The sequence below is a fragment of the Lactuca saligna genome, chromosome 3 (assembly GCF_052625555.1).
Source record: "Lactuca saligna cultivar CGN05327 chromosome 3, ASM5262555v1, whole genome shotgun sequence".
Taxonomy (NCBI): Eukaryota; Viridiplantae; Streptophyta; class Magnoliopsida; order Asterales; family Asteraceae; genus Lactuca; species Lactuca saligna.
Genome location: NC_136419.1, coordinates 27,862,454 through 27,874,887, shown reverse-complemented (window position 1 = coordinate 27,874,887; position 12,434 = coordinate 27,862,454). Strand labels below are relative to the sequence as shown.

The 12,434-nt window shown below is 37.0% G+C and overlaps 1 protein-coding gene and 1 non-coding gene across 2 annotated transcripts; both read left to right on the top strand.

Annotated features, from left to right (window-relative positions):
• The first annotated feature begins 690 nt into the window (after nucleotides 1–690).
• LOC145038198 (small nucleolar RNA R71) lies at nucleotides 691–797 on the top strand. The gene has a single exon (XR_013679260.1). It is a non-coding gene; the product is annotated as a small nucleolar RNA R71 (small nucleolar RNA).
• Nucleotides 798–8,365: 7,568 nt separating this feature from the next.
• Nucleotides 8,366–11,034, top strand: TEL2 (terminal EAR1-like 2). Its single transcript, XM_078983461.1, has 5 exons — nucleotides 8,366–9,322; nucleotides 9,585–10,158; nucleotides 10,256–10,390; nucleotides 10,477–10,618; nucleotides 10,691–11,034. Exons 1-5 carry the CDS (start codon nucleotides 8,635–8,637, stop codon nucleotides 10,970–10,972), a joined length of 1,821 nt encoding a protein of 606 aa, XP_078839587.1. The 5' UTR covers nucleotides 8,366–8,634; the 3' UTR covers nucleotides 10,973–11,034.
• Nucleotides 11,035–12,434: the final 1,400 nt, after the last annotated feature.

The window sequence follows — 12,434 nt, the reverse complement described above, 5'->3', positions numbered from 1 at the left end:
TAGGAAGTTCACCCGGTGACCTTTGGTTAAGTTGTTGAGAAAGTTGCCCAAGCTGCGTTTCTATATTGTGGATGGATGCTTGCTGGTTCCTGAGCATGGTTCTTGTTTCTTAGATAGCAGCATCATGATCACTATGCCTTTTTTCGGAAGCAGCTACAAATTTAGTAAGCATATCTTCCAAGCTTGGCTTCCTTTCTTGCACCGGCTCCTCCTTTTGGTAGAATCCTCTCCCTTTTTGTCTATACTTCTCCTCCTTGGCCTTCTTGTACTCTTCGTAAGGAAGCCACTCTTTCTTTTGTTTGTGCCAATCTTCATCATATCGGTCTCCACTCGAGTAACACCCTTGCGCCTTCTTGTTGCCATTCTCATTCAAATCGCAGTCTCTAGTGACGTGAGGTCCATTGCAGTTTTCACAACCCACTAGAATAGCATGGATCGTTTGATCCATTTTATCCTTTCTCCTATCCATGGTTTTTAGCATAGCCATGACCGCGGATAAGTCTTCAGTAGCAGCATAAGCGACTCCCCTAGTGACATCATGTCTAGGGTTATGATATTCTCTAGAGTGTTTAGAGAATTCTTCAATCAATTCTTTAATCACCGGGGGCGGCTTGGCCTTGCGAGTCTAGTAATTGCCGGGTTGTGACATTGACTCCATCACAGAAGATGGAGACTTCTTGCTGGCTGTTTAGATCATGGTGTGGGCAGTTTCTTAGCATACTCTTGTACCTCTCCCATGCTTCATATAGCGACTCTCCAGCTTGTTGTTCAAAGTTTGCAATGGCCTTCTTCAGCTTGGCTATCTTGGAAGGTGGGCAAAAGTGATCAATGAATTCTTCCTTCATCTTGGCCCAAGTAGTGATTGATCCGGGGGGAAGTGACTTGAGCCAGTCTTTAGCAGCACCCTTGAAGGTTACCGGAAGCATACGAAGTAGTTGAGTTTTGCGGGTTACATTTGGAATATTGAAGTAATCAGCTACATCATTGACTTCATCCAAATGCTTGTAGGCATCTTCATGATCTTTCCCATAGAAAGGTATTTCTTTGAGTGAAGCTAGGATATGACCTTTTAGCTCGAAGGTAGCAGTCGTGGGAATTGCAGGTTGCACGAGTCCCAGGCCATTGTCGTCGTGCATCCTCTTCTTCCATTCTCCCATGGGGATTTCATCAATGTTAGCCATTGTGAACGCTAACTCTTCCTCCGACTCGGTTTCTTGCTCGTACGTTGCCTCCTCTTCTTCCTCGGTTTCGTACCCGATATCTTCTTGAATTGGTTCCTCGATTATCAAAGAAGCGCTAGAAGCTCCTGATTTACTGCTCTTCTTTTTCCCAAAAACGGTCTTCAAGTTGGACAAAGGTGATTTCTTTGGTGTACTTGAACTCTCCACGTCCTTTCCTTTGTTCCTTTTCAATGCGGATTCGGGATCTTCAAACGGGGGTACCAGTGGTGTGTTTGATCCTCTGGTCATGAAAGTCCTGAAATACATAGAATAAAAGCGTAAAAAGAACAAAAAAAATGTACTAAAAAATATTAAAATTTACTGCTAAATAAATTGCTACTCGCCGAGTAGGTGCGATTGCACTCGGCGAGTATCAGTGGTATTTTAAAAAAAATTCTAAATTTAATACTAAACTAAAACAGATACTAAAACCTAATTACTAATTACTAAATTGCAATAAATGAAATCTATGCAAGTAAACTCACAAAAAGGATCGAAAAAATTAGGAATTAGATTAATTTTTTAGAACCGTTCCCCGGCAACGGCGCCAAAAACTTGATGTGTGTAAAATGCACTTGTTTTATCCCTACTTTTAATTAATAAATTGAACACACAAAGGCAGTGAACCTGTCTTTTAGTGGTATAGATTAGTAAGTAAGGTGTCGAACTCAGGGAACGGAAAATTAAACTAATAACTAATTTTAACTCAACAACTAATAAAAGTAAAGGGTTTTCTCTAGTTTTGCAAGACTGTAAACTTAGGCACACTAAATTAACTAATTAACTAAAGCAACAACTATTCACCAAATTTGATAAAGATGTTTCTATTTAGGTTCAACCAATTCACTCCTATGGTTATTTATATTTATGGTAGATTAATTGCTATTGGTTACCAATTATAATAGTTAGGTTCATGTTCATTACTCCTAACCCTTAGACAATTAACTAATTTAAGCGGTGATCAAGTGTTTAAACTAATTAATTCCCTAGATTAATGATTTGGATTAAATAAGATTTGTAATGGTCAATTCAGTTATTAATTCAATTGACCTTTTGTTTGATGGTTTCTCAAACAAGCTCACACATTAATCTTCCTATTTTCTTATTAATCTTAGTTTCATAATCATTACTTCTAAGCATATGGTTTAGTGTTCACACAGACATATGAGGTTAACAATTAAGAGATGTTCATGCAACCTAATTGTCTTCCAATTAACAGAAAATAGTAGTGATTAATACATAAGGTTCTTTAACAAACTTAATTTAATATATCACCAATAGACAATCAAGCAAAAACTAATAATTAAACCATAGGAGTTCTTTGGTATTCCTCAAACAGAAACAAAAACGAATTTAGTTCATAATTGCAGTAGAAACAAACATAAAAACAAGGTTTACTAAAGCAAACATATTCAATTCCTAAATCTAAGTGGTAGAATTAACCTAATTGCTTGAATTCTTCAAAAGATTGAAGCTTAGGGTTCCTTTGCGCCTTCTAGGGCTCTTAGTCGCAGCTTAACCTTCAAAAATCGCTAGGAATGTTATCCCATTAGATAAGGATTCGTCTTTTATAGATATCCCAAAACAGGGTGTACTCGGCGAGTAGCAGAACCAACTCGCCGAGTAGGTGCATAGTTATCCGTCTTGAATCAGGAATCGTAGCTATCTTCTGGAACATCCTCGTGTACTCGCCGAGTAGAGTCGTCTACTCGCCGAGTAGATGGTCTTTTTCACTCTTTGATCTTCAATTGCTTCCCCTTGCTCCCTTTTACTTCCAAGCATATCTTCTGGACTGAAAACAAAATTCACAACATTTTAAGTACCTTTTGTCCACATTACTCACATAATTAATTAAAAATAACTAAGAATATATGCTAAATAATTAACTAATTATGCACATATCACCCGTATAGATCTATACACAAGCATCACGCTCTCTTATAGGAAATTCTGGTTATAAAACAGGACTTTCGTGTATACCTCGGTAGGTACGATGAAGACAATGCCTCACAAATTTATTCAAGGAGAGTACGTGTTTTTGTAATGAAAAACGTTTGTATATGTAATTATCCGACTTTTTCCAGGATAATATAGAAAATGATGTAAAAACAGTTATACAAGTACTTTATATAATTACACCATTTGCTCAATGGGTTACAAAGATGGTAAGGTTTCGCAAACTATATTTAGATAGTTTAATGTAGTGAATAATTTGAATTCCATATATATATATATATATGTATGTATATAAGAATAACGTAGTGTATGTTGTACTCATTTTTCATATCTCTATGTTTTTATCAAAACTTTGTATGTAAAAGAATACGAGGTTGGTAGTAAAGCCATTTCACGTATCACTTTTCGTAAAAACAATAATTAAACGTATTTGAATGTTTGTGTTTTAACATAAATTTTCTTTTGTGTTACTTTATTCCCCACCTAAAACATAGAAAAAATCTTGAAAAATGTAAGGGTATGAAGTCACCTTATGTGCGTTTGTAGTTTGATAACGAAGTAAGGGTGATGATATTCAAGTTATAGCACTTAAAACCTAATAGTTTTTAAATCATAATAATGTGTGTAAGTTAGTTGAACTAACATGAAAGTGTTAATAAAAACACTTAATTAAACAAGGAAACTTACAATGCTTCTTAAGAGTCAACTTAAGGTGTAGCTTTCTGGGGAAGTTTGATGATGAATATGGAGAGTGTATGAAGATTGGAAGATGTTAGGAATTTGATCTTGAGAGTCAACTTAAGGTGAAAGTGTTAATAAAAACACTTAATTAAACAAGGAAACTTACAATGCTTCTTAAGAGTCAACTTAAGGTGTAGCTTTCTGGGGAAGTTTGATGATGAATATGGAGAGTGTATGAAGATTGGAAGATGTTAGGAATTTGATCTTGAGAGAATTTGTGAAATATGTTAACTGTGAATATGTTGCAGGAGTCCTTATTCATGTTTATATAAGAGGATAAGAGGTAATGAAGTGACATTTACATTGGTATGTGTAATTATCACATTGGGAAAATAATCCACCAATCAAGTGGCACAAAATATACAATTATCCATGAGATTTCGGACAAGATTTAACCAAAATCAAAGGTGATTTCGGCCAACACCAACTGAAATCACTTTGTAATTTGGTCTTGGCACAAACCGAAATCAATATGGTGATTTCGGTCTTGGTTCAACTGAAATCACATGTGATTTCGGTCTTGTGCCAACCGAAATCCCAAAGTTTTTGTGGTTTTAATCTTTTGACTTATGTTGACTTGTTTTAATATGATTGGCTCTCAAAGTTTCATTTACAAAGATGGGTTTCAACATATATAAATACTTATACAAATGATGCCTTTTGGCTATAAATGATTTATTGCAAAAACATTACTATGTGATATTACTTATACATAATACATTTTAGATTTTGCTCGACTCAAATTTGCCAGTTGTCACACAAGTTGGGGCCTCAATTTATCATCCCGTTTCATGTTAGAAATTTAGGGAATAAAAAGGCTTGGAAATTTTAAGAGGTAGAGTCAACCATCTTATAACCCATATGGTTACCAACCAGAAACTTCTTACTATAAGCATCTTCATTTATGTACTTTTATTCAAGAGAAAGACCTGGAGTCGACCATATTTTAACCCATAAAATTACCAACCATAAAATTCTTTCTAGAAGCATCTTCAACTATGTACTTAGATTCAAGAGATTCCCATAGATCTTTTGCAAATTCACCATTTTGATAGATATCAAAAAGAGAGTCAAACATACCATTGGGAATATTACCACGACATATGTAGTTATCATTCTCCCACTTTTATCACCTCCTTGTTGCCTCCAAAGTTTCATCTTCAACAAGTTCTTGCATGAGTGTACTCAGAACATTCACCACCTTCATAGTGGTTAAGAGGAACTTCATCTTCTTCTGCCATCTACAAAATTCTTGGCCTTCAAACTTCACCAACTTATCAAACTTGCTTGTCATGTCCTTCACAGAATCACCACATGACATGATCACAAAAATACTTTAATCTTTGTTAGAAATTTGGGGTATAGAAAGGTTTGGAAATTCTGAGAATTGTGATATCACTTTCAGATTAAGTATTTGGGTAGTACTCATAATCTTTAATCGGATAAGATTCAAAATATGAGAGTAAGAACATAGAATGTGATTGTTATGGATTTCGAATGTACCAGAAAATGTGACCAAAAATTGATTTATGGTCTCTGTCTAAAAAACTGTCATATGACAGTTTCATACTATCATAAAACTACCAAAAATTGACATAAAAAATGGGTATTTGGATGAGGGGTAAAACCAAGGGTTAATTCTCTGAAAAACCGGATGTCTGATGCATTTTTAATATAGCAACAAAAACCTCTATAAAAAATTTCGTGCTGACCTGGCAGCTCGACCCCAACTAAGGGCTCAGTCCCTTGGACCCTGCTCCTAGGGTCACTGCCCCCAAACCCCTATTTGTTCAGGGGCTTCTCCTATAAACGAAAATGTACTTTGAAAACTGGATCAAACTTAAACACGTGTGCACTCCACACCTCCCTTACTTGTTAAATATCAAGATCATTTTTGGTCAACAAATTAATCATATTACACTTAAGTGCCATTGTTGATAACAAATCACCAACATTTTGAGTGATGGATAGGGTAGGAAAATTGGTGTATTGTTTGAACGTACTTGGGGATCTTAGTTAGATTCACAACACCTTACATGTTTCTCAACTACGAAACTATGTAGTTGATGATTAAGAAGTGGTTCCTTTGGACGATATACATGTTGATGAGCGTCTGAACTATGTTGAGAGACCAATGGCTATCTTGGATAGGAAGACAAAGGCCTTGTGCAACAAGGTGGTACCATTGGTCAAGGTTCAACGACAACATCAAAAGGGTTTCGAATGGACTAGGGAACCTGAGGCAAAGATGCAGGAGCATGACCTAGATTTATTTGCAACATCGAACTCCAAGGGTGAAGTCTAATTCAAGCGAGGTAGAATTGTAACACCTAGCCAATCATGTATTACCATTCTTAACATAAAGTATTTAGTTATTGCAAAAACGGTCCTTACGCCTTGCGTACTTGGGTCGTACGCAGGGCATAAGCCCTTAATGAATGACACAGGTGTTTATGAATACGTCGGGCGTACTCAATGGATATGTAGGGTGTACTTAGTGGGTATGCATGGTGTACTTGGCATATATGTAAACCCTAAATCCGGGGTTTTGAGCCTAATTTACATCCTCCCAAATGACCCCTTGCAAACCCTAATATTCATTTGAGAGTTTCTGAGCTTTTGAAATGTTTTGTGTTATTCTTTAAAGGAAGAAGATCATTGGAGTGCACTTGGAAAACTTTAAGCATTGTAGATTTAAGATTTGCACCTCTCAAGCAACCTTTAGAAGGTATAAAGTTCTAAACTTGATGAATGCTTCACTAGACCTTGTTAGTTCTTAAGTTTTGTGTATTTTGGTCCCATAATATTGGTCTAGTTGAGTATGAGATACTACAGGCCTTATGAGTAGCGTTTTCAGATGTTTTGAAGTGCATGGAGTCATAAAAATGTGATCTTGATACTTTTCCTTTCATCTATGCATGAGTATTGGGGCTTAAAATCTTATGATATGTTAGGGATTTTATATTTGGAGACTTTCTAGTCATGCAAAGTCATAAAGTTGGAAACTTTATGACTTAAGAGGTTATTTGGGGTTAGATAGGAGACTTGGATGTAAGGGCTTAAAGGAATATGCAGTTAATGAGGAAAGTAGGGTATGATCATGTATGCAGGGTGTACCTAGTAGTACACAACACGTGCTGGGATGGAGTCCCGTAATCTGGGGTGGAATTCTCTACGCCATGCAGAGAGACGGAGTACGTCATGATGGAGTCCCGTAATCTGGGGTGGAATTCTCTACGCCATGCAGAGAGACGGAGTACGCATGACGTACTCAGTCTGGTTGATATTTTGACTTTTGACTTTTGACCTTTGACCATAGACTTCACAAAGTTTGACTTAAGGGCATTTTGGGAAATTTAAATAATAATTAGAGATTAGGTCCTTATTATTTGTATAAGTGATCTGTAGAGGCAATAATTGGATAAGTGATATGTTCAATTAATTTTCAGACTGTGAATTGAGTTTTCCTCGTTATACTTGTGGGTCGAAAGCACCAATACCGACCCATTAAGTTATGTATCCTAGTATATAAGATATTGGTATGTTGTAGTGATCTGTTAGATCTGCATGATAATTTGTTTGCGGTTATATGTTTTATTTGTTGCATATGCCGACATAATGCGATCTGGGTTGAGGCTTTACTGTTATGTGTATAAGTCAATAAACCAAGGCATTCTAGTCCGATGACTGATTGGGTCGATGACAGGGTAATCCAGTCCGATGATTGTGGACCCAAGAGCAATCTAATTGATGACTATAGACCCATCATGCATGTTTGTATATGTTTTATTGTGTGAGACTTTTTTTAGAGGGGGTGGGGGTCACCAAGCTTTGACTTAAAATTTGATTCTAAGGTTTCAGGTACTTCAAAGGACAGGAACAAGGCGAATGTCTGTTCGTGCACATCATCCTGAACTTTTATATGATTTTATGATTTTGACATACTTTGATATATGATTGTGATTTTTGAAACTTTTTTTTTTTTTTTTTTTTTTTTGTAAACCTTATGAATTTGAAAAATAAAATTTTGGCTTTATTTTGGGGTGTTACACTCATGTTCATAGTTCATGAGAGTTAGTGACGGTAACAACCAAAAAATATGAAGAAATAGAGAACAAACCATATAATTTAGTTTGAGATAGAGATGAACAGTTTGTACCAAATTCCGATCCCATACCAATAACGGTACCAAAACGTACCGAATTTAAAAATATAGGATGATACTTGGTACTCCAAAATCATGATATTCGTGATTCGGTACCATCGGTACCGGTACTAGTATCGAAAACTGGTACCATTCCCGATATCTGTACCAAAGATAATATTAACATCAAACCTAAGGGGCCATTAATGTAAGTTACTCTAAAAACCAAAGATGTTATAAACATCAAACCTAAGAGCCCAAACATGTAAGTTAGTCTAAAGTTTATTTGTTTGTTGTTATTAAACAAAGGCTTGACTACTTTATACTTTTGGAGAAACATTTCCACTTATATAATGCATATGGAAAAACTCAAACCTCCCTTTTGTTCCTTTCTAGAGAACCAGACCTACTAATACACACAGACACACTCACGCACAGTTATCGCATAAACCCTAGGAACTCCAATCTAGAGAGAGAATCAAACAGCTATGGGGTACTGAATTCATCTTCGCAAGACACTCTTTTTCACCTTCCTCCGTCTTTCCACGTTCCGGCGTCTGGACACAACCTGCCATGGAAGACACTCGTTTTGATCGTTTTCCGGTCACCTTAGACCCAACTGCTCAAGAATTCCGACCGACATACCCTTTGTCTTTACCTCCACCTCATACATACTACTCATACCCATACCCTTACAACTTCTACAGCGCTCCACTTCCTCTTCCGCCACTGCCGCCGCCCGTTTACGTTTCACCAAAGCCACCGTCTCTCGCTCCAACACTCCCACCACCATCAATCACCCCAACGCGTACGCTCCTCCTTAGCTCCGTCCCTGCCGATGTGAGCGAGTCGATTGTCAGGCGAGAACTGGAGGTGTTTGGAGACGTCAGAGCCGTACAAATGGAGAAAGTTAGAGACGGGGTCGTCACCGTTCATTTTTACGACCTCCGACAATCCACGGAAGCGCTTCACGAGATTCAGGAGCAACACATGCAACAACAGTGTCGTCTACGGAAACACTTCGATGCACTCACGTTTAACAATTCGGCTCCGTCGTATGAATACCATCGTAACACTTTTTTATGTCCTCCACTCCCTCCGCCGGCGCCTGGACTCATCGCTGGTCGCGCCGTCTGGGCACAGTTCACTTTCCCTGTCTCCGCCGGACTCCCTGATGGATATAACCAAGGCACAATCGTTATTTTTAACTTGGACCCCGATATCGCCGCCGGAACACTCAAGGAAATTTTCGAAGCTTATGGTAATCTAATAAACTAAAATAAAAAATTAATTATGTGATTTATCATGTATGTATAATCAATTCCAGTTTCTTGGGACGACATAATTTCGTGATATTGTTGTGATAGGTCGCTTTCCTAGTCAATTTGAGATCAATCTTGATGATGTTGATATTTTTGTTCTAACTTTTGGCATTTTCTTGTTCTTCGTTCGACACATCGATTAGCTTTTATTTCTACACGAATCAAATTATTTTGACTTTTTTTGGTTTATGAAATTTAAAGGAAGCGTGAAGGAAATTAGAGGGACGCCATCGAAGAAGAACCAGAGGTTTGTGGAGTTCTACGACACCAGGGATGCAGCCAAGGCCCTTATGAAAATGAACGGCAAAGAAATCGACGGCAAGACGGTGGTCGTCGAGTTCAGCCGTCCCGGTGGTCACAAAAACAGTCCCAAACACTTCCGATTAAACCCCATTACCTCCCCTCGACCACAGCCGATCATCCTTGCACGTAAATTCCCAGCTGAGTCGGCTGCTTATCGTCCTCCACCTCCGCCACCATCGCCACCGGCATCATCGCATAATAACTCAAGGAGTTCGAAAGGCATGAGCGAGCTTGGTGGAAACGGTAACGTCGTGGACTGGTATCGTAGTTCGTTGAAGAAGACAGGAAAGAAGTTACCGGAGCAATCAGCAAGTGGCGGTGGTGTTTGGAGCAAGCAACGGAAGGGTTCTCGACAAACGAGAGAGAAGTATGATCCAAGGTTTTTGATCAAGGAAGATGGGATTATTTCTGAATCAAGCTTTTCAGATTCAAGAACTACAGTTATGATCAAGAACATCCCTAATAAATACAGGTTTAATTCTTTCTTTTATTAATTTGTTTTCTCGAGTCCATTTATGATTTATCTGGAAGCGAAGATTTCAATTTTGTATTCATGAATATGGGTGCAGTCAGAAACTGTTGCTAAATATGCTGGATAACCACTGCATTCACTGCAACGAGCAGATAACCGGCGGCGATGGTGGAAGCAGCGGAGAGCAGCCACCATCCTCCTATGACTTCGTCTACCTCCCTATTGATTTCATGTATGCGCCTAATTTACAAATTTATTAATTTTCATTTATAATAGGTAACCATAGATCGTATAACTGATGGAAAAAAATTGGTGCAGGAACAAATGCAATGTGGGATATGGATTCGTGAACATGACGTCGCCGGAGGCAACATGGAGGCTATACAAGGCGTTTCACCATCAAAACTGGGAGGTTTTCAACTCCAAGAAGATCTGCGAAGTTTCATATGCTAGATTGCAGGTTCGATTTAAATCAGTTTCTCAATCCTTCCTTTTAAATAAACAGTAACACAACTCGCACATTGATTTTCAGGGCGTGGAGGCATTGAAGGAGCACTTCAAGAACTCAAGGTTTCCATGCGAGGCGGAGGATTACATGCCTGTGGTGTTCGCTCCGCCGCGAGATGGCCGGACACTGACTGAACCATTACCGATCGTAGGACGAAGTATCATAACGTCATCGGATCATGAATCGAGTGTGACAGAAAGCGAATGTTGTAATAATAGTAATAATACTTTGGTTGTAGAAGATGTGAATTCCGATGATAGTAACGGCGGCGCTGCCAGTGACGGCGGCGGCGGTGGTGATGATTGAGAAATATAATTAAATTCCTTGCATATTTTATTAAAATAAAATAGTAAAATGAGTTTGATTTACTGTGCATTGCATCAGCATTCAGCTGCAGGTCGCTGGCGGCCTATTTGCTCTAGGCATAACCCTTTTCACTAGATCGAATTCAGATAATGATATCTGTTTATTAAAAATTTAAAATTCTTTTTGAAAACCCTAATTTAATTAAAAATTGGTGTTAAATATAGACAAATGTTATATATTGATTCATTAATCCTGGTTTTTTATTCAGACTTAATAATTTGTTAAAGTTTTTTTTGGTCTATGTATTTAATTTTTAACGGATTAAACCGGAGACAATGAGGAAATTACGTATGTTTTTATTTTTTTAATCGTTTGTGATCCTTAACTTGAAAAAAACGTCGATGAAATTTTGATTAAACCAAGATGATTGAGAAGAAGCGTCAGTGAAATGTTTCTCGATCTTCATTCATTGTAGTATTATAGTTTTCACTTTAGGATTTAGGGTTCTTGTTGAAACATCAATCTTACAATGAAGCAGCATGGATGTAAACCTAGATGATGAAGAACTGCTAAATTGATCGTCGACCTACATTCTTCAGTCTGTGCTTTTTAATTTTCCTTGCGGTGATATTTATTCGGTATGAAATGGAGAAGAAACATTCTATATGTTGATGCAGCATTACGTTTACTCATTTTCAACCTATAGTTTCTTCAATCTTCTTCGATATGAAATGGAGAAGAAACATGCTATATGTTAATGCAGCATTACATTTACTCATTTTCATTCAGTTTGAAATGATAGATTTGGAAAACCCTAGTCTTCAGCAAATCCATAGTATTGAACTTTTTATAACTTAGTTATCACAATATTAATGAAGGAATTCTTCGGTCTTCAATTGTATGAAATGCAAAGAAGTAAATTCGTCGATTTGAGTTTTTCTGATTTTGATTAACACCAATAATATTTTGTTAAGGTGATAAAGAAACACGTGATCCAAATCATAATTTTCATTAAAATTCTAATTGTGTCTTGTAATTTCGGTACCTTTATGAACACAATTTCGGTACCTTTATTTCGTTACTTTTATGAATATCATTCCTATGTTGTTCATGTTCGTGAAATGCTAAACGAACGAACATAAACAAATAAAGATAAATAAATACAATTGAACCTATATAAACATAAAAAACATATGATAAAGTAATGTAATAAAAAACAATTAAACATATATAAATATAAATAAACTTAAATGAACGAATATAAACGAACGTTCACGAACAGAAATAAACGAGTGAGAACATCATGTTCGTTCGTTTAACCAAACGAATATGAATTTATGTTAATGTTCGTTTATTTATTAAATCAACGAATATAAACGAATTTTCCGCCGAACGATTAAGGAACTATTCACTGAATGGTCAGTTCGTTTACAATCCTATTTCTATAATAGGATATGTAAAA

Excerpts from the sequence above, each read along its gene's own strand:
- TEL2 (XM_078983461.1), top strand. The coding sequence starts at position 8,635 with ATGGAAGACACTCGTTTTGATCGTTTTCCGGTCACCTTAGACCCAACT. Across the intron at positions 10,391-10,476 it reads TACCTCCCTATTGATTTCAT|GAACAAATGCAATGTGGGAT; the intron begins GTATGCGCCTAA and ends AAATTGGTGCAG. Across the intron at positions 10,619-10,690 it reads TTTCATATGCTAGATTGCAG|GGCGTGGAGGCATTGAAGGA; the intron begins GTTCGATTTAAA and ends ATTGATTTTCAG.